At 37.6% G+C, this 27,479-nt stretch overlaps 1 protein-coding gene and 2 long non-coding RNA genes across 9 annotated transcripts in view; 1 reads left to right on the top strand and 2 right to left on the bottom strand.

The window, feature by feature from the left end:
- The window catches only part of LOC124187987 (heterogeneous nuclear ribonucleoprotein K homolog), a 102,758-nt gene that overhangs the window by 33,353 nt on the left and 41,926 nt on the right, over positions 1–27,479 (top strand). For 4 of the 7 annotated variants that reach the window (XM_046580213.1, XM_046580214.1, XM_046580219.1 and 1 more), the window contains 3 exons: positions 2,720–2,774; positions 17,901–18,037; positions 24,004–24,060. In XM_046580213.1, coding sequence (XP_046436169.1) covers positions 17,906–18,037; positions 24,004–24,060 — 189 coding nt within the window. In that variant the 5' untranslated portion in view covers positions 2,720–2,774; positions 17,901–17,905. Of the gene's footprint in view, positions 1–1,186; positions 1,388–2,719; positions 2,775–17,900; positions 18,038–24,003; positions 24,061–27,479 lie in introns of those variants that run through there. The other 3 variants (XM_046580215.1, XM_046580216.1, XM_046580217.1) reach the window with 2 other exon arrangements.
- LOC124187993 lies at positions 5,105–6,126 on the bottom strand. Its single transcript, XR_006872211.1, has 3 exons — positions 5,947–6,126; positions 5,479–5,564; positions 5,105–5,351 (listed from the first exon to the last, which is right to left on the bottom strand). It is a non-coding gene; the product is annotated as an uncharacterized LOC124187993 (long non-coding RNA).
- Positions 11,185–27,137, bottom strand: LOC124187994. Its single transcript, XR_006872212.1, has 3 exons — positions 26,987–27,137; positions 15,346–15,352; positions 11,185–11,195 (listed from the first exon to the last, which is right to left on the bottom strand). It is a non-coding gene; the product is annotated as an uncharacterized LOC124187994 (long non-coding RNA).

Below are 27,479 nucleotides of genomic sequence, written 5' to 3'. Positions count from 1 at the left end.
TTCATCAAAAACAGCAAAGGTTGATCATTTGAAACGTTTCAATTATAAATCCGAAACTAAAATTGTTCATATTTTCAAAGTCTAGTTTGCGTTATTCAAAAATTTTGCTGTGCAGAATCGAGTCTAATAAATACGTATACTTTTTCATTCGATTTCACCATCACAACTGCCACAAACAAGTACACTGGTTGAGATTTATATCTTCGTTGTTTTTTTTTTTTTTTTATCTCTTCAAGTATATTTCGCAGTACGTGTTCAAACCTAAATAATGTAAAATTATGCTCAACCAGCGACTGCCATTTTGATTTTTCAACTACGCAACACTTTTTATTCGCCGAAAAAAACAACAAAAACAACAAGGAACATCAAGAAATAAGTAAAATCGCGTGACTAATGCCAAAAGGGCGTACTACAGCAGTTAGATAGGGATCCATGCCAAAAGGGCGTATAAAAAAATTTTTTTTTGCCATTCGACTTAAAATCACTCGAAACGTAAAGATCTGCAAAAAAAAATTTTTCGATGTACTAACGCCAAAAGGGCGTATCTCAAGATATACGCCCTTTTGGCTTTAGGAAATTGCCGGCCTAAAGCCAAAAGGGCGTATAAAAAAAATCAAGATTTTTCAAAATTTTGAATAAAAATTGCATATTATTGAGTAAGGAATAAATTAGAAATTATTATCAAAAAAATAATACGCCCTTTTGGCTTTATAACTTGAGATATACGCCCTTTTGGCTTTGAAAATTTTTTTTTCATTTTTATGCTTATAATATATTGACAAAACGATTGGCACAAAAAAAAAAAATTATACGCCCTTTTGGTTTTGAAAAGCCAAAAGGGCGTACAATTTTTATACGCCCTTTTGGCATTAGTCACGCGAAATAACACCCATTTTCTTGTTCATTTTTTATATTTCCTCGAATTAGGATCGTTGCATTTAATTCGTATCGAATACCACTCGGAAAGAAAAAGTAAAAATAAGAATAACGATGCCGAATTTTCCAACGAAGAAGATAATTATCAGATATGGAAAGCTCACCGTTGTTATCGTCGTACGGAAATTTTATTCTTGGGCGCGATCGCGTTAATGATAAAACTCTGCGCCTCTTTCGCTGTGCAAAGTCTTGCCGAAACGTGGCTGACTTTAACTTCGTCCCGTTTCTTTTCTTCCCCACCACGCGACAAACGGAGACGACGAAACGAAGCGACGCGACGCGCCCTGGAGAAACAATCTTACGTACATGTTTCTTTTCTACCAGTCAGTCAGTCAGTCAGTCGGACAGCTGTGCGAACGTCGCGCTTATCGCGCTGTTTAACCCATACGTCTGTTACAATATTAAAACAAAAAACCAAAAAAAAAAAAAAAAAAACATAAAACAATATCCAGTAAGAATTTATCTGTTTTTTTCATTCTTTTACTTGACAAAGATTCAACTCAAATTTATCGTTGTGATTTTGTATTATTGACGGGATGTGGTGTTTCTTTTTTCTTTCTTTTTTCCTCCTTTTTTTGCCCCCGTTTTTTTACGCCACAGTGATTATTAAATGTTAGACGTAATCGTGAGATCGTTCGCTTAACTCTTTAACCAGCGATGTAGCGCGTGATTTTATTAAACCGCGAAGAAATTTTTTTCTCATGACTCACGGGTACCGCAAGTATATGTTACATACGTGTATGTACTTTTTGATCTCTTACAACATTTCGCGTTCGATGCAGAAGCGTGTTTCTTATACATTTCCGATTACTCGAAGATAATTTGCAAAAATTTGTCTATACGGCGTATATTATTTACGCAACGATTCGATCTTTCGTAGTTGTTTCGAAAAATGGAAATATCTCTTCGTGGTCGAAGAATGGCTGCGCGCAAGCCAATTAAAATATATTATAATTTAGTGCGGGATTGCGGATTTTAAGTGTATAAAAAGTGAAAGAGAATTTCATAAGAATTGAAAATGCAGGTTAATTAATCGCGGCGATGCGAGAGTGAGTTTAACGAATAATAATCGCGTCTTTGCGAAGTAAGCTGCTTTTTTTAGAACTCGAGAGGAGTTCTCGCCTGCGTGGAAATTGTACGTACAATGTACGTACGTATAATTGTTGAACTTACGGCACGTGTTTCCGGTGCCCTCGGTTCAACGTTAAGCCAGTGCGTAAATAAGCAATTGCTCAAACCCTCGAGTCGGTAGCATTGTTGCGCCGTACACAATGTATAATTAAGATCTCGAACGAATTTTTCTTTCGCTTTAGTTTACCGTTAAAAAAAAAAAAATGGTTCTGAATTTACCACACGTTTACTGTACAAAAAAAGTTGTCAATTTACGAAGTCGGGTTTCAAATTTACAAATTCGGTGCTGCGACGTAAATTACCGCGTATTTGTATATGAATTTGTTGAAAAATTCGATTTTACTTGTAAAATTTACAGGTAAAAAACTAAAGAAAAGTAATTTGAATTTATTACATTGTATAGTAAATTTATCGCGGTTGTAAATTGAATAAACGGTAAATGTACGGTGAATTCGCTGTTCCGTATACGAATAAAACTTACAACACAGTGTAGGAATTTTCGTACAGAAGTTTTTAAAAGTGATAATTTTGTGTGTGTGTGTGTGTGTGTGTGTGTGCGCATAGGTGAATTTGTTTAATCGAGATACGGAGGCGAGGGGGAAAACTAAATGCACAAAATACGAGAATCCAGGATTTTTCATTTCTTTTACAGGACGCAGAAGCAGGATATCTGCAGGAAGGTCAGATTTACTCTCACATCATTACTGGTGAGTCATATTTTGAGAGATTAAATATTAAACGTAAGAATTGATTAGTTTCGTATGCATCACGCGTTCGTGCAGTTGAAAGCTGAACGCGATGACGATATTCCTATTTCATTTTGACGATTTCTCGTTTTTTTTTTTTTTTTTTTTTCTTCTCCGAGTTGAAGCAGAGCAAATAATCAAACACGTGACTTTTACACGCGCTTTAATTTATAAGCTATGATTATAATTCGGAAGAGAAATTTTTCTCAAAAACTATGTATCGTATACTTGTTTATTTTTACCATCCCGTGTGTCATGATAATATGTTCAACTGATAATCAGCCGAGAATCACCCAAGTATAATCCTGCGAATTACACGCTTCAAATTATCACTCTGATTTTGTTTTATTATTATTTTCATTGTTATTATTGTGCGGTCGAAGCCTGTCACTTTTATTATACTTTATGCTTCCTCGGTTCTCGCTGACCTTTTCGAGACAGAGAAATAAAAGAGAGAGAGAGATCTGGGTACGAAATCATTTTTAGTTCTTATTTCTGCGGAATTATTGTAATTTTGCCACTCCCTCGGCACGATTTCAATTCAGGAATGTTAGGGTAATCAATGGTCGGTTGCTTCATTGATCAAATTTATCCGTTATTATACAATACCTCTTGGAGACGATTTACAATATTTTTTTTTTGCAACTTCCAACAAGATTACGGAATATTTTTGTCTCTTATGGACGAGACTGCGGGTTTTAGCAAAAAAAAAAAAGAAAGGAAGATAAGAATTCACAAAATACGGAAAAGTAATGTGTTTACTTGTTATTGTAAGATCACGGTAGACACAAATCGCAGTTCCGACGTTGAGACAATAATTGTCGCAGTAGTTTAACCCATTCAGTCATGTATTCAGTTTTTTTGGCACGGGTAATTGAGGATTTTGCATTGGATATAAAAAGAAAAAAAAAAATGTCAAGAAAAGAAGAAAAGAGTGCCTCTTCTATAGTGGCATCTGTGACTTGAGTGGTTAAACGAATCGTACGTATATACCGATATATTAATATTTCAAGATGCAGGAATGAAGTAAAAGTTTGAATACGCGATTCGTTTCGTGAATGGCAAAGAGCCCGCGAAACCACGTCTCATCCATTCTGTTTTATTTTTTTTATTTTTTTTTTTTTCTTATTTATAGCATAACGCGGTAGTCTCTGGTATTTAGAACGTCCGAACCCGACGACGACGGGTGTAACAAATCGGGCACGCTGTGTGTAAATTACACAATTCTTTTTCAACCGTAGTCACGATTCCATTCGTTGGCATCGTACGGTGTTGGTATTTTTCGGTGCTGATTGAAAATTCATTGTTAGCATAGGTATACCTATACGTAATGATTAAAAACGTTGGAAAATCTCGTTCATTCAACGATCGTAGAAACAATTTTTACGAGCTTGCAACGGAAGTTGGCAAAATTTTGTATTTATTTATTTATATGTATATACGTATGTATGTATGTGTTCATTTATGTGTGTAGTATTTTTTTCTATCGTGTTGATATCGTAAATTAGAAATCGCTATATCTATACAACAATCGTTCGGTTCATCGAACGTTTAATTTCATTTCGTTAAACATGTTTAGAAGAGAAATTTGTGGTTATTTGATTTATTCGCAATTTTTTCCCCTCCCCTTTTTCTCGAATTTTCGTTTTCCCTTCTTTATCCTCGCGATGGATTCTATAATTTTATAGATACTTTAATTTATTGTTACAATTGGACGTGTCGCGAAGCATACGATGAGACTTGGTCATGATCAGGTTTTTGACGAACGTTGTTAACAATCTTTAATGTAATTATTGAACTGATATTCCCAATGAAAAGTGAGTTTCGGTGAGAATATTGAACACTTCGCGATGGGATGAAAATACGAAAAAAATCAGTTATAACCAAGTTGATGAGATAATTTATTCTGAATAATAATAATGTTAAAAAGTCGTTGATAAATTGTTCAAACAAAAAAATTTGTGTACAATTTTTGAGCTTTTGGGAAAAAGTATCTAACACAACTTTACGTGCCTTATTGTTAATAAGTATTGATCAACGATGGTAACTTTGGTATAATTTGTTAATACATGTATAAAAAGCAGACGGGTCATGTTTATCGATTATTTCTTGCTCCGGTGGTCGGTCATTTGATATATTTTCTTTAACCTTTACTTGTACAATTAACAATAAGATTGTTTTGCGATTGCCTGTATGATAAATCTTACCATCTCGATGATTATTTAATGCAAGGATGTTGTTTTTATGTTTTTTTATTACTATGAACGTCGTAAAAACCGCGTTGATACAGCAATATAGGATCAAGATGTAATTTTTTGGCCCAAACATGGGTTAAAATTCCATTCACGTGTGCGAAACGCATACATAAATTCACGGGGCACATAACATATCAGCTACCGTGTATCGATTTATTATCTCGTTCTTTTCCGCTACAGGCGACGTCCGAGGGTGAAACGGCATTTTTTACTTTTTACAACGACTGCTTTTCCAGTCTCTTCCTTGTACAACTTTGTTGTTTGCATAATGCTTCGCTCTGGTCTGTAAAAAATAAATTCCAAGTACGGTTTATTAGACGCGTGTGGCGACCCGCGAAGAGTCTCGGAGATGATTAACACTTGATAAGCTGCTGTTTGCACAACTCACAAATTAGAAGAGATTTACTCACTCGTTTCTTTCACGCGCTTCTTCGTCTCTCGTATAATCCAGCCATATTTCTTTTTTCGTTTACGAACAGGAACTCGAGCCGTGCGACTGCGTAATATGGACCAAAATAAATCCTTTCACGTACAAGTTGTTCCTCATTTTAATGGTGAATTATTTATTTCTCCTATTGGCTTTGACAAATGAGACTTTTGCAGTAGAGGTAAACACAGACTGAGGTTTTTTTTTTTAAAACGGTGATAAAAAATTGCTCGTATAAATCAGAGGTGGTACCTCCGATATCGGGCTTTATCACGTGGAACTCAGTCGTGTTAATGTCGAGAGGAACAAAAAAATCCAATGATTTGATACTTTTCTATGGTAAAACATTTACTAAACTAAGGATAAGCACGGACTTACATTTCTTTTCACCGAAAGGAACAGGTACAGTGATATAATGTGGTACTAATATAGCGTATAAATTCGTATTTACTTTAGGTCGACTCAAATGATTAGTACAAATAAACTGCAGAGCGTTCGTTAGCACGTTGTATAGTCTCGGGTATCACATGTCCCTGGAGCAAAGAAGCTGTTCCAAAAAACTGCTTACGGTCATCGTCGGAGGATCGATCAAACTGATCCTAAAAATATCGGGATAACCGACAAAGGTTACGCATCGTTAATATCGAATTTTTTAATTTAAAAACATGAATATTATAATCGTATGGATGACAGGTTCGCTGAAATTGTACGGTAAATGCTGAAACAATTTGATGTTCATTTCGATAATTACTATGGGGAAATGAAATTAAAATCGTGGTAAAATATTGTCTATATATATATATATTCATTATTTATATCGTCGATACAATTTTATCGCCGGATGAAATTAAAAATACCTGCGGGATGTTAAATATTGTAATTATTGTAATTTTCCCGTGACGTTTCACGTAATCGTGCGTTGGATTTTCTTTCCTTTTTTTTTTTTTTTTTTTTTTCCAGCATTGTAATGTGCTTAGGCTCTATTACGAAGTTTTCATAGTGATAAAGTAAATTAAAGGCAATGAAAAAATGAACGAATCAATCGCGTGTTTCGAAATTCGACAATAAACCGTCGTTTGAAAAAGTCGCGTGGATTTTTTTCTTCAGATTTACTTATTACCTATTATTTTTATTACTATTATCGCAATGTTTTATCCCGCGTAAAGAAAGCCAACCTTTTCCGGATTATTCGCGGTTTTATTAACCGTGGATAATTCATTGGCTGGTTTTATCGTCCTTTTATGCCACATACATAACCAAAGAGGAGTCAGGAAACGATCGGCCGATTTATTTGCTTTCTGCACGGTTCGTTTCCGTCAGTCGATTCGAGCCTCTTGCTTTTTTCTCACTATACACGCGTTGTTACGTATTATTTGTAATATGGAGGTGAAAAAGATGCAAGAAAAAATGATGAAATTTTTAAAAACTATTCTATGTATAATTAGTTTTTTTTTTTTTTTTTTTGAAACTTTGTTTTTCCACCCGAAGGGCTTCAAGCGATCGCCTGGCAATTTGCATTGTCTACGGAACCGCACGCGTATAGGTTACTGCAGCACCTATATTACATTTTTCAACCCCTTGTTCGCCGAGCTTTTACCCTACTTTGCACATACACAGCTATGTATATGAGTTTAGGATGAATATTTCATTTGTCCAGCGTGTATAATATAATGTAATGTGCGTCGAAGTGGGTATACCTTAGAGTGTTTCAAAAAAACCGGCCATTTTGTTTTTTTTTTTGAAGAACGTTGAAAAATCTTCCGAGTGTCCCTCAAAAATGACCTCGGTAAAATATGAGCTCTTAATATTGTTTTGTAGCATTTATAAATTAATAACATCATTATTTCAAACGGTTCGATGTTTGAAGCCCGATAACTCCGAAACGACTTACCTTGCGCAAATCTTTATTCAGATCTTTTTTGTAGAGCGTAAAATTTCCTACAAAAATATGTTTTGTTTATATCTTCACACTGATTCGTTTTCGAGCAACAAAATTCTAAATTTTAAAATTTTTTTTTCCCATGTTATTCAAATGGGAAATAGAAAATTGAGAATCTCCACCTCTAAATATCAATATTAAGGTCATTTTTGAGGGACACTCGGAAGATTTTTCAACGTTCTTCGAAAAAAAAAAACAGTCGGTTTTTTTTAAACACTCTAGTATACCTACGTAGTATATTGTATAATACATGTTATATATTCTCGGTAACCTGCATAAACTTTCAGGTATGTATATCCTTGAATAACGGAGCCGATAAATAACAAACATATCGACGATAAGTCGGGCAATGTCGGGACGTATTGAAAACAAAAAAAATATTAACAAAATAATGTAAAAAATGGTAAGGAAAATAGGCGGGGCCTTGAGAGTTGCTCCGGACGATCAATACTCGGTCGTGTAGGACACGATATTGTGCCACGTTTCTACCCTGTTGGTATATCGCATGCAGCCAGGTCAGGCCTCCTGATTTTCCTGTTCCGATACCCGGCGAAATTCAAAAACTCCCGCCAGCACGCAGCGATTTCTTTCGTCTCGGTTGTTATCTTCGGTTTATGTTTCTCGATAAATGTATCCTTCGATTTGATTATTTCTTTTGTTCTTTGTACTTAGTAAATAAGAATGAAAGAAAGAAAGAAAAAAAAAATACAATACTCTTGTAACACAGTATAATATTTTCGATCGACGTAATGAAACGTTGAAACTTGCAAGTTTCGGAGACAGAGTTGCGTAGATATTTTTTTTATTTATTTTTTTTAAAATTTTTTTATTTGTAGTCACAGGGACTTGCCTAGATTCTCTGCAAGTGACTTCGTGGAAATTAATTTTCACTCGGTTGAAACGTTACGGTCAAAACATGCCGCGTACTTACTGCGAATGGAACAACCGGTGGAAAGTTGCTTCGACGAGGAAACCCTGCAGTTGAGATTAAATTATACGCGTACTGTTTTATTTACTGGAACTGTTTTCACCCAAATTAGGTATAGATAGAAAAGGAGATGGAAAATAAAAGAACAGCGAGACGTTATATACACGTAAATCGATCTGTATTTCGTAAAATACTGCCGACGTGGTATACATGAGTATAATATAGTATAGAAAGATTTTTTTCTCTCGCGAAAATCTTCGTACGACGAATAGGGCGATAAAATATGATATATGTACATCGCCCTGCATATAAATTGTATATACGTATATGTCGCATACCTTGTATAATATGGGTATAAATTAAGCAGCGTGTCTTTTATTTTTTAATCCGTCTATAAGCTTTTTTGCTTTGCAGGCAATATGTGTAATATACAACCATGCACGCATGTATGCGCATGCATAGAAATTCTTTATAGGAATCGTCTGCGGTTGTTTTTTTTTTTTTTTTTTTTTTTCCCCTCATTTGTGCAGTTTATTTATACGCAGAGGTGTATTCTAGCGCAACGTTGAAGGACTTTGTACGTCATGCATGTACGCACATTCTCATCCAGCTCGATTTCGTGGATTCGCGTACAACCTCCTGCAGAATGTAACTGCTATTGTTTTATCCTGTAGAGTTTCAGATTCCTTGAAATCCCTCGGGAATTGTCTCGCATACGTTACTATAGGTTTATATTATATATACACGCACACACACGTACCTAACTATTTTCTCACAGTCACACATGCCGGTGTATAATAGTTAAACAATATGTAATGTAAAAGTCACGCTGTTGAAAATTGCAGCATCCGAGCTATATTTCATATTCCGTTTCATCTGCGTTCGTGGTATTAGTTTTATACGCAGTATTCGTATGTATACGTATGTATGAGTAACACTATTCGGTATAATATTAGGTGTTATTGTTTGAAATTTGAATTTCATTATATTTAAATTTGTTTCTTTTTTCTCTCTCGTCAGTTCTTCTCGCCATAGTTGAAATATTCGTAAACTATTCGATATTTTTTAAATCTACGCACAGGCCGTTGAAGCTGAATCTGCAAGCTTTCCGAACCTTTATAATAAAGTTTACTTATAGTCTTTAGAACACGTTACAGTCATTTGGAAACTGGATTTTTTTCATTTTCGGCATTAGAATCAGCTTCAAGGATCTATGCATGAATTTTACAAATATCGAACTGTTGAGTGTACTTGAACTTGAGTGTACTTTAAAGGAAAGTGAAATTTCCCTATGTTGAACGAACGTGAGATAAAAATTAAAATAGCGACCTTTTTTCACCGTCAGACACTAACATTTCAGAGGATAAGCGCGAAACAAAAAATACCTTCTAACCAATATACATATGTATACATATATAGAGATACAAGTATAACGTATTATGTTAATTAGATGCTGTAGATAAATAAATTTCTGGCTTGGAAAAAAAAAAAAAAAAAGAAAAATCCGCGGAAAATTGCAGTGGGGTATTAGATAATTGCGGCGGACAGGGTGGACGGGATGCACGCACGGATGAATTGCCGGAGCTTATAGAGGGGAGGGGGTGAAACCCCGTCGTGACCGAAATGAGGATGGGAAATCCCTAGGGAACTGCTCACGGGGTGCGATGCGATGCGGCGCAGGGCGGGGCGCAATTTCACGAAGCGAATTGTACGACCATCCTACCTAGACGTGTACATCCTTGTATACGAATCTGCATCCACCCACCTACGTTCGTACGAAGAGAGACTTGAGGTTGAAATTCCGAATTTGAAAAGTTCCGAAAGCGCCGAATTCCCAATTTTTTTTAGGCGAAACTTTGAGCAAAGTATTCGAACTTTGACGAAGCATCGAAGTTTCGAGCGGTTTGAGACTCGACGTTCAAAGTTTCGAAATGGCGAAATTCCGACAAGTCAAAGTTCCGAATATCTAAAAATCCGGAACATCGAAATTTCGAATAATCGAAGATCGAAGATTCCATGAATTTCTGACGCGGTGAAATTTCACCACTTTGATCTTTCTTTGTCTTGGATTTTCGATATTTTTACGTTCGGAATCGTGGTCATTCTTATTTTTTACACCCACTCGTTGAGCAAACTGCGCTGTGTGAGTATATTTTAATATTCGGAATTTTACCGTGTCCAAATTTTATTTTTCGGAATTTTGCTGCATCGGAAATTTATTTTTCACAACCTTGCGCTTTCGTGACTTGAATTTTCGAAATCTTGCATTTCGGAACTTTGAGCCGTCGGGTTTTCGGCCATTCGAAACTTTGTTATTTCGTAAAAGTTTTATTTCCTTTCAAATTTCGCCCCCTAATAATTCGGAATTTGGCGCTTTCGGAACTTTTTAAATTGCTAACTTCAACTCCGCCCCCCTACCAGACTGTCCTTCACTCGAGGGGCGTGAGTATCCGTGTGTAACGAATACGCGGGCAAACGAAAAGCAAAGCGACGTGTTACGTACAGAGGGATTAAAATGCTGCGCTGTTAGCAGGGAAAATTTTACCGCGTGTAGTGCACGTTGCACGGGTGTTAGATTACACACGCATCGGTGGTTGAACGATTTTATCAAACAACAGGCTACACAGTCGGTCTCCTATTTCGCTAAAAGTGCCCCGTTTTATTTTCTTCCTCTACGAGCACTCGAAAACTGAATATTTCCCGTAAAATCCCCCTCCCCCCCCCCTATTTCTGCCCGTCATTTATTTATTTATTTATTTTTTTAAACGAAAATGGACTGAAAAAATCAATTTCATGCTCGGGAACAATCCGGTCCATCAAGATTTAGACGTGTCTCATCGGACTTTTGCCTTTTTTATTTCGTTAATACGTAAATAATTAATTCGCACGGATGGAACAAACGTTTTTCTAGTCCTAAAATGATGAATATATTCCAAACTTATGTATAAATACTGAATATACTAGAAAAAACGGTCTTGACGATCGCAGCAACAATTATCGGTCGATATATACGTTGATAAATGCAAAAAAAAAAAAAATACAAAAATCCCCGTAAAAATGAATGTCCTGAATGATTTTCATTTAAAACATAATTCTATTATAACCACCCGTCATCACGATCGACAAGATCGTTTTTTGTTTTCTATATCTTTCAAATAACGTCACCGTGGTTGGTCACTAATTTTGCGGTTATAAAAAATACCACTCCGCATCGGTAAAAAAAATTTTATAACACCAAAGAAACCGACGATTGCTAATAATTTTCCCCCTCACCTTATTTGGTCACTGCTTTTGGTTTATTTTATTTTATTTCTTTTCTTTTCTTCTCTCTTCTTTCCTACACCCGCGAGTTCACCTCGTCTCCTAATTGATCCCCCTCCCCCCTCTTTAATCGACGTTGTCTTTCCCTCGAGGACGAGGTTCGTTTTCGACTCTACGGCGCCGCACGCCACCGTCATCGACGTTACGCCCTGCTGCAGACTCTCCGGCGTCGTCGTCGTCGTCATCCTCGTGCAACCAACCTTCGTCCTCCTCCACCACCACCACCACCACCACCCCCGTCCTCCGCTGCTCAGCTCTCTCTATCATTTTTTCGTTTCCTTCTCTTCGTATAGTAGGTACACTCGTGCCATGCGATGCCAAACACGACCCTACAAAGGTACCTTGTAGGTAGTCACGCTAAGCCTCGACGCGCACGCCATACTTCTGGCTCTCTGCTCGCTTCTTCTTTTTCTCACTCTCTACGTTTCTTATTTTCTTATCCGCCACCCACAGCTCCCGCACCGTTTCGACGTCACCCTCCTTATCTTTTTTCTCCTACTCTTAATGTGCACCGGCTCCTCCTCTCGGGGCGTGTTTCGTTCGTTCTTTATACGATAATTATTTCTCGTTTACCGAATTCACTCGGTCTGCACTCACCTCCGAACGGTGCTCATCTTTTCATAATAACTTCACCAGTCTGGAGAGTCTAAATATTCGTTTCACGATAACTTTTCTCCTTTTATTTATTTTTTTTTCTTTTTCTTCCCTCATTCACTTTGCCCCAGTAAAGTTTTCCAATCAGGAAAATTTCAGATCGTTTGCCGACACTTTTACGTTTTAATCGCGGATCGATTATTGTGTAAATCTGCATTATAAAACTTGATAAAAAATCCAATCTCCATCCGTTTCATCGTATAGTGGTATACTATTTTAATTGTTTAACGTATCGACTGCCTTCAAAGCTCGATTCAAGCGTGTTGATAACCGGAATGGAGTCTTAGGTTATCGACGTAAATAGATCATCATAGATTTGTCGTATTGGTTTAAGTTCTCGGTAATTGACCGTCTTCTTGAAATGTTGGCGACGCAGGTCCCGTTCAGGCCGGTTTACCGTTCCTTGAATTGTTCGGCTTCTTACGATTATTGACGCAAAGTCTCAGTAACGATGGAAAGAACAATCCGTTGCGCGTCTGTGCAAGGTTAAAAATATCCAGGCATATTTTAGGATACACTGCAAGATCGCATGCGATCTGATAACGAAGATCCTTTACAGGATGATGAAATTTATAGGTATTGGAAACCGTTTGTGCATCCGTTAAGCGACAAAACCGCGGCACGAGATAGGTGGATAAACTCTGACCACGTGCGCGTATCGGGAGGAAATTCATTATACGGGGTTTAAATTAAACCGCGAATAACATTAACCGCCCTCCTGATAGTAGTTCATGGGCAAACAAAACAATCCGGCGTGAGAATTACGCTACGCGATTGATTGAATATCCTGCGACCGCGGACTGCGGTTCAATCGATCGATCGTGGTGATGATATAAATTTATTTCGTCTAAAAGCGACGGGGCACGCATCCGTGGGCAATGCCGTAAGTATCCGTGTTACGAGGGATTCGTTAAATTCGAGAGTAAGAAGAGAGAACAGGCTGGTCGCACACCTGGAAAACACGGAAAATCGGCAATTGTCAGGGAATTCTTATTTTGGTCGTGGAAATAACTGAAAATATCAATTTTCTATCGTGAGAATTAGAAATGATTTTTTGAGGTAACAAGTTTGCTAAACAAATTTACTTAAGTTGACTATTTTGCACATGCATAGTTTTCTTCAATTCGAATTTTAACCGAATAGAGAGAGTCGATAAGCCGAACGATTTAGCTTTTAGTAACTTACCGGAACTGGGACAATGTCGGGGAATACTGGGTTTTAGGTCTTGGAAAAGCTGGAAATGTCGCGAAAATTTTTTCCACCGAAGAAAGGAGAACCGCGGAGTATCGACGAAACTTTTCCTATTACAATTCGAAACGATTTTCCCTCCACGTCGGTTACGTACATATTATATGGCGTTTCTTGTCACCGTTAGACCTAGAATAATAACATCGCTCGTACCATACATACCATGGATGGTACGTTATGTATACATAGGATGACTACTCGTAATACGCAGAGTGAATTATTTATGTCGCATGGCCGTAATGGCTGCGTGGGCAGATAATAGCTCACTACGTATATGTATATATATATGTATATGTATACATGTATATGAGTAAAAGTGCTGTAGGTATCAATATATATTACACGTATGCACGAAGGCTTTTCAGATTCCGACTACCAAGCTACTTACAAGTATATATATATATATGTCGTATGTCGTGTATGCGTATGTATTCGGCATGCATACGACGACGTACGGAAACGCGTGTTCAAAAAATACACAAAACGCAACACTTGCCTCTCTCGTCACTCCGACGGTATTGATCCTACCTTTACTTTTCAACTCGCGTGTCTCATAACGCTGGAATCCATTATGACCATTGCTGTATGTATTACAGTGTACGAATATGGTCGTATTATTGTATAAGTTCCTCACCACGCAATGGAAAAATTTTTAACCGTAAATCGTTCAAACCGTGCCCATACCGTATAAGCTTTTTCTTTTTTTTCTCTTGTTACAGGAGCCACAATTTAGCAACATTTTCGTATGAAATCTCATTTTCTGTACAAGTGTACGAAAGGAGAGCACAGTTTTCCTTGTTTTTCAAGACAGTTGAAATTTCTGAATTCAAAGTGTAATTCCGACGAGAGTGAATTTTTTTTTATCGGCACAATAAGATGTAGTCCGCTACGTCTTAAAATGTAGAAAGTAACTTAAGAGTGACAAAAATATTAATCTTGTTTTAACAGTCTTGAGGAAAAAGAAATTTGTGAAAACGATGTACAGTCGTAGCTGAAAGTATTACAATTATGCTTCGTATTATACCTTGAGATAGTAAGTGAAATTAGGTATTCAAAGAAAGAAATTGCGTCTGTTTAGTTTTTCGAAATCGTATCGTCGTTAAATTTCGAATTTGCAGCGATAAATTAAGTCGCGCTGGGTGAATTAATTGTCTCCAAACTTTCTTCGCGCAGGCTTCTTTCCGTAATTTGAAGATAATGCTTATCAGATTCGTCGGTACTGATTGTGATTTGTGTAAGTCGGAGTGCCCGGACAGAAAGGGTTGATCGACTTGATCGATCGCCAATCGACGAAAGTTTAACCCCTTTCCGTTGCCGATGAAAAGTGAATTACAGAATTGGAGACGAAGTAAAAGAGTGCAGGCCGGGCAAAGCAGCTCCTCTCAATTAAATTTCAAACACGTTGGAACGACTTCGAAACTTGAATCGAACGCCCCGAGTGACGCTTATTGAAAATAAATTCTAAGAAGTAGTTTAACAGAGTGGCGAATGGCACATTTTCTCAACCACAATTCTCGATTCAACCGTCACGATAATTCCACATCGTCTCATCCTCAGCTGCATCGTCGTCAATCATTCCTCTGCGTTACAGATTCTCTCCTCATCTCTTCTCATCTCTCTTCATCTCTCTTCATCTCTTCTCTTCCGACCGCGGCTTACCAATTAAAACTAATTGTTCCAGTCGTATTGTGTTCTCTTCTCTTCTCTCTCTCTCTTTTTCCTCATTCCTTCTTCTTTTTTTCGCCACTATACCGACCCACTCTCTTCCTTCTCTTCATCCCGACGCAGTCGTCGCTATCACGTTGTGTCGAGTGACCCAGTTTTGCGCGATAGTTAGGCCCTCTTCTCCTCTCTTTTCTTCTCTTCTCCTCTCTTTTCTTTTCTTCTCTTCGTTTCTCTCATTTTCTCTTTCCCATGAAAATTTCTCACCGGGAAATTTCACCTCGGTGTTTACGTCGCGACCGGCGGAAGCTGGTCTCATTTTTCTCCTCTTATTTCTCATTTTTCAACCTTCCTCTATCCACAATCTTTTTTCGTTAAGGTGTATGTCGGAGGATCGTGGTTTCGATTATAATCTCACTATACAGATATACGGTACAGATTATAATCTGTGTAGTAGGTATATAGTGCCCGAGGTATTGCAGACTTGGATTATTGATACGTACGCCCGCAGTTCGTAACGATTATTCCCTTATCGAATAATTTAACGCGACATTTTGTCTCTAGAAAAAAAATTGGCGGGAGGAAAAAGGGAAGCTTATCTCAATTCAATAATCGAAGGTGGATGAATCGCGACGAATTATCTATCACGAATACGAACTAGTAAATTACACTGGATGCAATTTATTTTTGAAATATAATTAGCGTACGACGAATTAGTTGTACGTAGTCGAACAGTGCCAGAATCTCCGTGGTGATGAAAACAAAGTCGCACGGAGGAAGTGAACAGCTGCACTTTACTCTGGCTAAAAGCTTGAACTTGGCTTTGAGAATTGAAGGGAAAAGTCTGAAGTACGCAGCATCAAATCTACTACGAGACGAAGCAGTGAATTCTGTGACAATATGTGGGTACATAATGCCGATTCTAATTCAAGATGATACGCTCGGGATAAATCGATGCAAGTTTTCGAATCGACGTTTAACGGTACTTGACCTAGTTTCTGTAACAGAATTGATTCCATGTACATAACTGTAACACGTATGTAATACACGTAGTCGCGGAAAAATATCACTGTAGAATCGTGAATAGCTTCAGTTTCGCGTTGGAAAACAATCGAAATGTGTACCAGATGTCGTTCTTGAATCGTTGCCAATATTCGCGAGGCGGTTGGAGGTTACACATTAGGGTGATTCGGAAAAAAATAAATTTACGATTTTTCACCATGGCTCCGTTTGAAAACTTTGTTCAGGCTGAAAGAAAGGTTAGGTCAGAAGATGAGCGTCTTGCGTTATTTGAAAAATTGCGCTCGGTTGATTTTTCACATTTATACGTGTTAATTGAATAGAAAAAATTCTTATCGCTTACGCTTACAGCAATCGTTAACGTCAATTTACGTCACAAGGAAGACCCTCATTTGTAATATCAAGTCTCCAATTGATGTTTGAGAAGTCTATCTGACGAATTTTTCACTAATAATTCAATCTCATGAAATAGTTATAATTTAATATGAACTTTTTAATTTAGAAAAATAAGATTCGTCGATGATGTATCGTTGTGTCATTGATCGTGATCTTTGGATCGAATATAAGTGTCAGGAAAGAAATGATAATTGAAGCGCTACGACGTGTTTGTTCACAAATTCAAAAAAAAAAAAAAATGCGAAACAAGAAATGAGCGCGATCTTCCACATGACGTAGAAAGCTCGTCTTTGTTACAGAATCTTTCTTTTAACCTAAACAAACTTTTTAGGCAAGGTGAAAAATCGTAAATCACTTTTTTCCGAAACACCACGGTACAAATATTATAATAATCGCATCGTCTTACAGCGACTGTAAGCTGTGAGAAAAATCCGGCGTCAATTTCTGTACAGACTGAATAATTTGATGTAGATTTAAGACACACTCGCATACATCTGCAGACGTTGAAAAAAAATTCTTCCGCATAGTAGGTAGGCTACAATTTCAGGTCAATATCGGCACCATTATTTCTCACATCGCGGTGACAGACGCATAATTGGTGCGGCTACTGCGACTTGCTTCAATTCCGAACTTGTGACTCTCTCAACTTTGCCCACCCTCTCATTCCCTCATTCTCTCATGCTATCCGCCGGTCTGCTACTTCTGCTGCCACGGCAATGGCAGGGGTGAATTCTGAAGTGAAGTGAAGTCGAGTCGAGTCGAGTATCGCGGCGGGCACGTCTGAAGTGCCTCGGCACCCAGTTGAATACATCTCTGTCGCCATATCAGGAGCCAAGTTCACAGGGAACATAGAAAAATCCCTCCGTGCTTGGAGCTCCGGCATACCTTTAATAATAACAGGTACACGCTTCGGTCGAATATCTTCAAAACCTCTTCATCCCCGATCCACTTCTCTCTTTTCGCGTTGTAGATTGTGTAACACCGAAATCCTGATTTTCATCATGTGAATCATTTTTTCAGGAAAACACCGCTAGATTATCCGCACTTACGGTTTTTATCCGCCTGCCCTTCTTTTTTTTTTTTTTTTTATACTAACAATAAGATACATTTGAATTTGTCTGTATGTTTAAATATCGTATATGTGACGAGTCATTGAATACTTACAATTCATTGATAGGAGAGGATAACTCGAGTGTAAAACTAAAATTTGACCATTTCTTTTTTTCTCATGTTTCAGGAATAATGAAACGCGAGGCTGACGGTGGAGCCATGACAGGCGGCGGGGGCGGCGGAGGTGGTGGAGGCGGTCCAACCAGCCCCCACAAACGATACCGTCAAGGCGACGACGAACTCCGTCTTCTGATACCCAGCAAGGTGCGTCTAATGTGCATTAAAATTATTGCCTTGTTATACGGCTTCATCTCTTATCGTGCTTCTGGACGACAAGCGTGTTTCTATTTTCTCAAACTTTCTCTTTCTCCTTGTAGAGAAGAGAAGTGAAAAAGCTTGTCTTACCGAACCGTGTACGCGAGAGTTTTATTCAAAGATCAGAACGTCGGGAAAATTGTGTGTAAAAAAAAAAAAAAATTAAATTATTAATAACGAACGGTGAGATTTGGTCCTTGATGGTCGAATATCTTCAATATACCGACATTCGGCGAGTCTGGTGTAAAATTTAACTGATTCTTGTTGGTAAAAAAGAGTCGCGGAAGGCGAACCCTGCATGGAAAAGCTGGCGATACGATGTGTAAAATTTCAATATTTTCTCGATAATGTAGAAAGCGGAGGACGAGGATTCGCCTCGAGGCGTTGACCTCGTAGTACGAATTTAAAATTCAACTCGCTTAAATTCACTTTGACTCGAAGCACTTTAGCGATGCAAATTTTGAATACCGTGCGTGCGTAAAGTTTAGACAGAGCGAGGCCAGGCCAAGGAGGAAAAAGCTGACTGCACGAAACCGACGCGTGCTTGCAGGCCTCGTTCGTTCATTCGGCTCATGTGGCACAAGCTGCGCGGGCTTCGCCTTCGAACTGAATTTTATCTAGGTAGGTATAGGAAGTTGTGATTCGAATCTTGAGTAGGAAACTGAACGGCGTGGAACGCAGCCGCGGCACAAGCCGGACGCGTGCTCCGGTGCTCCGGTACTTCCGGTTATTGTTTCACTCTTGAAGACCCCCGTTAGATTATTATTATTGTTATTATTGTTGTTGTTGTTATATATCTTAATAACGCACAGAAATAGGTATATTATATTAGCCGCGTATCAGGCGTTTGAAAAGGGTGGCCACTCGGCTGGAAGACCTGGGGAAATGTCGGGTAATTTTAGCAAATACGTGAGTTTTAGTAAATACGTTACTGCCTCTCTCGAAGTCTTGAATGTCCCACGAGTAACGGTGTTCCATTCGTTCTTTCTTCAATTAGTTGAATTAACATTTTTGCTCGCTTGTTACGATCGTTGGGAATTATTTGGTTTTTTTTTTTTTCTTTTTTAAGATACTTTGTTTATTAGCATTTATTTATGTAAATCGTAGTAATTCGAACGTTTTTGAAAATGAAGAAAGGAAACGTTCAATTCCGGTATGTATTATGATTTTTCTTTTTTTGTTTTTTTTTTTCATTTTTATCTTCGCTCTAATTCTTCATACTCGTCCGTTTCTTTCTTCAATCGAATATCAAGATCGAGATCGAGATGATTTTACGGTAGAGGTGAATAATTGTGAAATGCAGGAGCAGGAGGGATTAATGATTATGAATTTTTCGACCAGGCTATGTAACAAAGGGTTTCATGAGGGGCGAGATTTTCTCACTCGTACGCGACTTATTAAGTCTACGAGGTATACGTGTATTAAAAAAAAAAAAAAAAAAAAAAAAAAAAAAACACAGAACCGGGCAATTAGTTGCTGTTTAGTTTTATTGTAAGGAGCGTTTTATCGGGTTTTAAAGATTGCGGCCGTCGCGTTGTCCCTTTGAAACGCAGTCTCTGCAGCGTGCAGCAGCGGTCTTCCTTCTCCAAAGCGGTCTGGCAAATTACACCTCGTAATCACGTTCCTACTGTCCCGCTGCTGCTGCTTCATGCCGACCATGCCACTGCTGCGGTTCTCCGCATAAACGCTGCGATTCAACGCGCAATTATACCGCCGCGGCGTGCACTGCAGTTTCAAACAACTGAACAATCCGCTATATGCTGCAAGGTAGGTAGCAGTACATACCTATATTGCGGAAAGCTAAATAAACGCGGAAGCCTGATGCGGCTTGCAGCTGCGACGCCGATTTTACTTCCACCTATTCGAACACTCCTGTTACAATACCTATCCCCGTGTCGTTTTATTTTTTCGCAAAAGATCTTGCTTCATCTTTATTTTTATTTTTTTATTATTTTTTTTTTATTTATTTATTTTTTTTCAAAGTAGGTTGGTTCATTTTTTAACTTATTTCTTCTGAGGTGCAACTTGACAAATTTGTGACAAATACTGAAAAAAAGATTGTCGACAAACCTGAATGAGGTAGGAAAATATTTAAAGATCGCTACCAATTATTGTGATATTTTTTAATTACTTTTATGTGTACACCTTACGAATTTCTATATATAAAAACGGAGATGGTGAGGGTCGGTGGCAGGTCGAATTGGCATGGAATGCCCCGTATTTACTCGGAGTTACGAAACTTTTTGGTGGCTGGATACGTTTTGTATCTTTCCGAACGTTCTAGCCGCCGCAGTATGGAGAAACACTAGGCAGTTGGTATTTTCCGCGACAAGGTCTGCTTGCATTATATGGACCGATACCTTCTCTCGCAACGGTTCTTCAATTGCGAAACGCTAACCTGGATTTAACGTTACGTTGCAATTAATGGTGCAGAATTCACAGAAACGCCGGCACGAAGCGTAATTGCCATTTATATTATGTTCTCTTATGCTCTGCATGCGATAAGCTTCATATTCTACACCCCGCGGATTTTATTCAATATCGTCGTGAAAAATTTCTGTAATATTCTGAAACGAAACGAAACGAAACGCCATTCTATCGATCGCGCTCGAAAGAAACTTCAATTACGGATGTGTAGTTAATTGTATTGGCATACTTATAAGAATCGATATCAATTATCTCGTCGAATGCGAGGAATTTCAATTTTATTATAGTTAGGTAGATTACGAGATATTGACCGTTAGGAATTTAGAATTACTCATTAATTTCTCTACGCATCTTAGCTTTTTGATGTCGCTTTAATTTCCTATTTTTCTCCATTTATTGTAATTATATTAGATTATAAAAACGTAGATTTCTACACTATTTAATAAGTATTTGATTCGAATATTCATTCCGCTTTACTCAATCTTGTACTATTACAGACCTATAACGAGGCGTTTGTACTAATTCCGTCTACGCTGTGTAATAAAAATGTTGAAATATTTATTATGTATTTGATTACTGCAGATAAGTGTTCTCCGGCGTGGTTAGATTATTACAGCACGGATTCGTTCGTTGCGCTGTAACCTGAATTCAGCATCATACGATTTTACCGGTATATTTATTCGATTAATCGACCTATACTTACCGCACTTTTTTTTCTTTTGTATAATGAATTTAAAACTTGGCAGGAAATTCTATTCCACGTAATTTAATTGAGAAATAAGTCGACGGGAATGGTAATGCGATCTCTCTGATTCTCTTATTAATTTTCTTCCTTTGGAATTCGATGCTCGTGAATTATTCAGTTTGCAAATTTAATAATCAATACAACGTTCAATTGAAAATTATCTGTTCTTATGTTTATAAATAAAAAAATATACATATATTCGGCGTAATTTCTTTTCCAACGGTTACTTAAATAGCAACTACCTTATAATTGGTGATTTGTATTCGCACGATGTGTAGAGAATCGCGAAAGTCGTCGACTGACTTATATGCCGGTGCATATTGATCAAGGTATTCAGTGTTTCGCGCACAGGTACATAAATAGTTATCGCCAAGAATCGTTTAACAAAAATAATCTCACCATTGCTCGACTGCACGCGCCGCGAAACGTTGCTGCTGTTGCTGATTCTGCATGGATCTTAAACAGGCTGTTCCTATTCCTATCCTATTCCTATTACACATAAAATTATAGGCACGCAATGATTAACTTATTCTGTACGCAGCTCGCGCTTTCGAGACTGAGGTTATACCCACGTTACGCGTGCTTATGAGAAAAAGCTGCGGTAATCTTGGATCGTGCAATCTGCTGCAACTGTTTCTGACACATTTTACGGTGTTATAACCCAACGCGAACTGATTACGTTTACCATTGAAATTTTACTTACTTCAACTTGTCGGTTGCACGCGTGATACTTTACATAACGCGAGCATGTTTTCACGCGTTTTTTCATTAGTTTGCTTTCCGTACACACAGTATCAGTTTCTACGACGGTAGAGTGAGTCTGCGACTGCGCATGCGCGGACTGTAGAAAATACTACTTTTAAGTAATAGGAGTTGGACTGCGCAGGCGCAGACGCTAATAAATCTGACATAACGCGCGACCCTAACCTCTATTTCGGGCCTAATGAAAAAACGCGCAACGTACTCTTGTTACGTATAAAGAATCGTGTGTAACGATGAGGTAACGATCTTTTCGCCTCGCGTATTAGCAATATTTACTGCCCGAAACGGAGTGATTGCGTGATTTGTTATGTTGGAGGAAAACTTGCGATGGCTTATTCAATGTTTCTCATTTGGATTAATTCAAAGTAAATTTCCGACATCTCTCTAACTTGGCTCTCCGTTTTTTTTTTTTGTACGTATGCAAATGCAAAGGATCGATTGTATAGTCGATTTGTTAATTTCTGTTACTTTCTTTTTATAAACGATTATAATCTCCTTCTGTAACATAATGATTTTTCGACTATGACCGCGTAAGGTTTTCTAAACACAACTGTTAAGCATGCCAAATGTTATTCTATTCACAGTTAAAATTACTGCATAATACTGGTGTAAAATTTATTAGCTTGCATAATTAGACACGGTAGATGTAATTCTCTTGTGCGCAACGGAGGAATGTCTCTGGTGTAACAATATTCCGAACCGTACAAAGTATAATGTGTACACACACGACACATTGAAATTGATATCGTTCGTAACGAGGCTGCGCACAGGTATAATATAATATCTCTAGAAAACACGAGACGACGAGAATAGGTGTATGAGATGTTTCTGCGGACTGAGCGTAATTCTACGAGTAATATATAACGGCATTCAAAATGAGCCGGTGCAAGATTATGACTCGTTGAGCTCGACAATGCCGAGAAGCGCGTTTCGTCTTTGCACAAACCCGGGGAGAAACCGCGAGAGGCGAAGAGAGAGGCAATTTTGAACCTGCGTAGCTGCATTATCGCGAAACTAGCAGTTTTTTTTTTTTTTTTAAGCGTTCTCCCTCCTTCCATTTCGTATTACAGGTCTCGTTTATTTGGGCAAAGTAAACGCGTCATTGAGGTTAATGAGACGCTTCACTTTTATCTTGACGTAATTTTTTAACCTGTCGCAACGGTGATACAGTCTACAGAGGATGGAATTGTCAGTCATATAAATAGTTCCTTAGAATTGTTACAGTGTAAAAAGCATCGTATCCATTTGTCGTAGCAAAAATTTTGAGGTGCGATTATAAAATTTCCGTATGTTTAGTCAATTAAGTCAAAACAGCTTTAACGGATGTATATATACAATATCGAGTTCATATCATCCAAGTCTGTTCGGTAGATTTGATGGGGAAATCCAGCGTGTTTGGGGTACGGCTTAGGGTTGAGATGAAGATCTGAAAAAATTAGGGAATTATTTTTCAATTACCTGGAGCTGAAATGGGGAGGCACCGGTCAAAATTCAAAAACAACCTTTTTAAGGACCAACCTTATAATATATATTGGTACAGTACCAATGGACTTTCGTTTCTTGGATAATGAAAATCGGATCGAACTCCAGTTGGACAAAACGTGCAATAAATGATTTTGTCTCTCGTTGTTTATAAGATGGAAATACCGCGTAGTAATCCTATAACCTATAATTGGGGTTCGACTGTACAGTGAAATCCCGCAAGAGAAGACAAAGTTTGGTGGCGAGATGCCAAAAAATGATGGAACTTGTTGGAAAGAAAACACAAAAAAGACGAACGAATGAGATGAAATAAAATTTTTGCAAATTTATAAATAATTATTAAAATTAGGTTTTGTTGTTGTTGTCGTTGTTGTTATCGTTATTATTGTGATTTTACTTCCCGTGATATTTTCTCTGGTTGGTCGTTTATCCGTTTATATATATTTGTTACGTATACTGGGAATAAAACCGTGACGATTTGGAAAAATTTTTGTTACAGGTTGCTGGTTCTATTATCGGCAAGGGCGGTCAGAACATCACAAAACTTAGAAGCCAGGTCAGTTTCCAATAATATACGTAAGAATTGAGTAAAGTTTATATCTTGTATCGTATCAGGCATATACACATACCCGATATCCTTTCTATGGGCATATTAGAAAAGTTGTCAGACACATGTGTATGCACACATTAAACTTTCTGTCCTTGTTTTGTTTCAACGTTCGTACCGTGTAACGTTTCAGTCTCTCCACAATGTAAGTGTTTTCTTTTTCTCTTTTTTTTTTTCATCCTATTTTCCTTTCGTTGATACGGGAGTATCGTTTCCACGTTTTTATTCCGCCATTTCGTTTTTTACGACACGAAATTTACCGGAGATGTACTTATAGTAGAACTCGTGCTATTCTTCTCTTGTATGCCCAAGCTAGTTTTTTTTTCCTTCGTGGATTTTTTGTTTTTTTTCTTTATATTTTCTGGCTACCATTTATCGTTTTGACATTACTAAGTACGAAGAATTTTTAATCTTTTTCTTACTCATGCATCAACGGGTCATATAATTTATCATTGATTTAACCGTTAAATTTTCATACGTCGTTTGTAAATATAATTTGCTATACAAGTCGAGGCGATAAAAGTTGCCATAGCCCTATATTGTATACAACTAATGGCGTTTATAATTTATTTTAACAAAATTAGAAACTAACAAATATATAGCAATTAGAACTTAATATCGATTAAGTTGGTTATTATTACTACTGATTATCATTATTGTTATTATAATTACCTTATTATTTTCATATACGTATTAGTTCATTTTTTATTCATTCAATTTTCATCTCTTCAACGTAACTTGTAGTCTTACGGGTTTCTTTTCTACACGTCGTCCCGCATTCGATACGTTTTTAGTTTCGAATTTGTATAGGATTTAGTTTGGCGTGCGCCTGTAAATTTGTCCCTGTTTCTAATACGTGAAAAAATGATTCCAACAGACCACAAAATCGCATCTATTTGTCTGTAATTAATAATCCACGTTATGCAACGATGTCACAAACGAAAACTGATTCAGTCCAATTTTCGAGAAATCACGATCAGTGCCAGATTTAGCGCTTGATCTATTAAATATATATATATATATATATATATATATTACCCCTTCATTATGCGTAGGTATAACAAAATGCTTTTAATACTGAAGGTGGTGAAAAACAATCGATGGGCAAATTTATATTAGTTATATTATTATTTAACCTCCAATTTTGTTATCGTTATACAATTCATCAGAGTTCCCTTTGGTATGATCGGTGAATTTTTACTACTAAATATTTTTTTTTTTTTCAAATACAATTCTCTTTGTACATTTAATTGTACATGATACTTTGCTGAGTTGGTGGTATAAAAAAAAGAAAGAAAAAAAAAAATCTTTGATGGTTGAGTCACGTGCCCCAGTGACATCATCGCTTTTAAAGCGATTACATTTATAGGTAAATCTGTCAGCTTTTGAATGATATTGAACGTTGTAATATCCAGACGGATATACAAGGCGTATATGATATCGCTTAAAACTTACTTGCCTCGCTTATTCAACTTCGGTCGGTGAATGAGGGATCCGATTACACAATTCTGCTATTCAGGGTATTTTATAGGTGGTTGAATAATACTTGCAACTCGTTTCACGTCTTACGTATTAAATTTTAAACCCCGTTTTACCTTGATTAACTGACTGAAACACCTGCTTCCTCCGTCATGCTGCGCGTTGAGCAAAATTCAACGCTTTTCGTACCGATGAGAAATCTCATATATTGACAGATGCCTTGAGACGGTGTTTTCTGCATCGCAGACTCCGAAAGACGTCTCGATATAAACCTGGGATCTTGTTGAATCACGACGAAACTAAGCAGGGATGCTTACATGATTATAAATTGGGGAAACTGTAAGCTTTGATAATATCAATTTCGAACCATAAGCGAAAGTGACGTATGTATGTATTACAAGTGTCGTGAACGACTTGAAACTCGAGTGATACGTCATACTTGCATGCATTCGCAACACGCATTTACTAAGCGCAACTCGGTTGATAGATATATTTCATAAATACCGAATCATTTCTTTATCATACTCCGATAGTCGACAGACAGATCGATCGAAATATGTGCTTTCATTGATATAACACGCACCGATTCGTCTGTTCGCAAAGCAGTTATTACAGGTTCCCATAATTATTAAAAGAGAAAGTAACGCGAAAGGAACGTTCATGTGCTTTGAAAAATTCTCGTTTGTCACGTTCCGGGGACACATTATTCATTTTTTTTTTTCCGTTTCTTTTTTACTTTCTTTAATTTTAACAACGGAGTTGCAAATCACCAAACCCTGTAAAAGATGATCAATTACAGCTACCGATAAGAGAATGAGAGATAGAGAGGGGGAGAAAGATGGCAAAATATTGCTAACAAGGAAGGTGTCCCAGGACGATCTCTCCGATTTGATTTTTTTTCAATATGTTATAGTAGACTAAAAACCAAGTTACACGTATTCTTATTTTTTTTTTTGTTATCTGCCATTAAACACTAAAAGGGGATGAAACCATCCTTGACAGTAAGGCATCTCAAGGGACGATTTGGCAGTTTCGACTACACCAACATACATTTTTTTTAACCAATCCAACTGGAAAATATTTCTCATAACAAGAAATGAAAATGTAATTTTCTCAATAAAACAAAAAAAATAAATAAAAAATTTGCCAAATCGCCCCTCGACATGCCTTACTTTTGAGAATGGTTTCACTCCTTTAAAGTGTTTAATGGGAGGTTTAAAAACGTACGTGTCGCTTAGTTTTTAGTACACTTAACTTATTACAAAAAAAGTAAAATGGGAGGTATCGACCTGGGATACCTTCCTTGTAAGTCGCCTTGTTAATCCGTGCCTTCTATAACGAGATGCTGAGTCTCTAATTGCAAGTTATACATCCACGCATCTTCACTCTTCATCACCGATCCTTCGATAGTATGAAATATGAACGACGACGTTTCATACGAATAATGAAATGAAATGGAACGAAACGAAACGAAAACCCTCCGCCCATGTCGGTACGACATCACGAAAATGAAGTTACAGGCGTCGTGGTTACACGTAGTAAGAGAGATCTGCCGAAAAGATTTGGTAGCGACTGCCTCAAAATCCACAGGCAACAATTTCCAAACAGGACCCGTGTGCGTATAGACACCGCGGGTTTTTAGGGATATTATTTAGGCCAATTGTTAATCAGTAAATTTCATCGGGGATTTACGTAGGTAGGTATAGGATATTTCATAGATAGATCGATAGATAGCGGCTAGGTTAAAGCTAAACGAGATTGTGAGAGGGTGTAGACGAGGTCTAACTTGGTTGATCATTTGTGCCCTGGTCCCGCCCTGACCCTGGCCGTTGCCCCCTCGGTTGCCCTGGTTGCCCTGGTTGCCCTGGTTGCCCTGGTTGCCCTGGTTG

The sequence above is a fragment of the Neodiprion fabricii genome, chromosome 1, assembly GCF_021155785.1.
Source record: "Neodiprion fabricii isolate iyNeoFabr1 chromosome 1, iyNeoFabr1.1, whole genome shotgun sequence".
In the NCBI taxonomy this organism is placed as follows: domain Eukaryota; kingdom Metazoa; phylum Arthropoda; class Insecta; order Hymenoptera; family Diprionidae; genus Neodiprion; species Neodiprion fabricii.
Note: the sequence above shows the minus strand (reverse complement) of the source record. Positions and strands in the feature narration are given on the sequence as shown.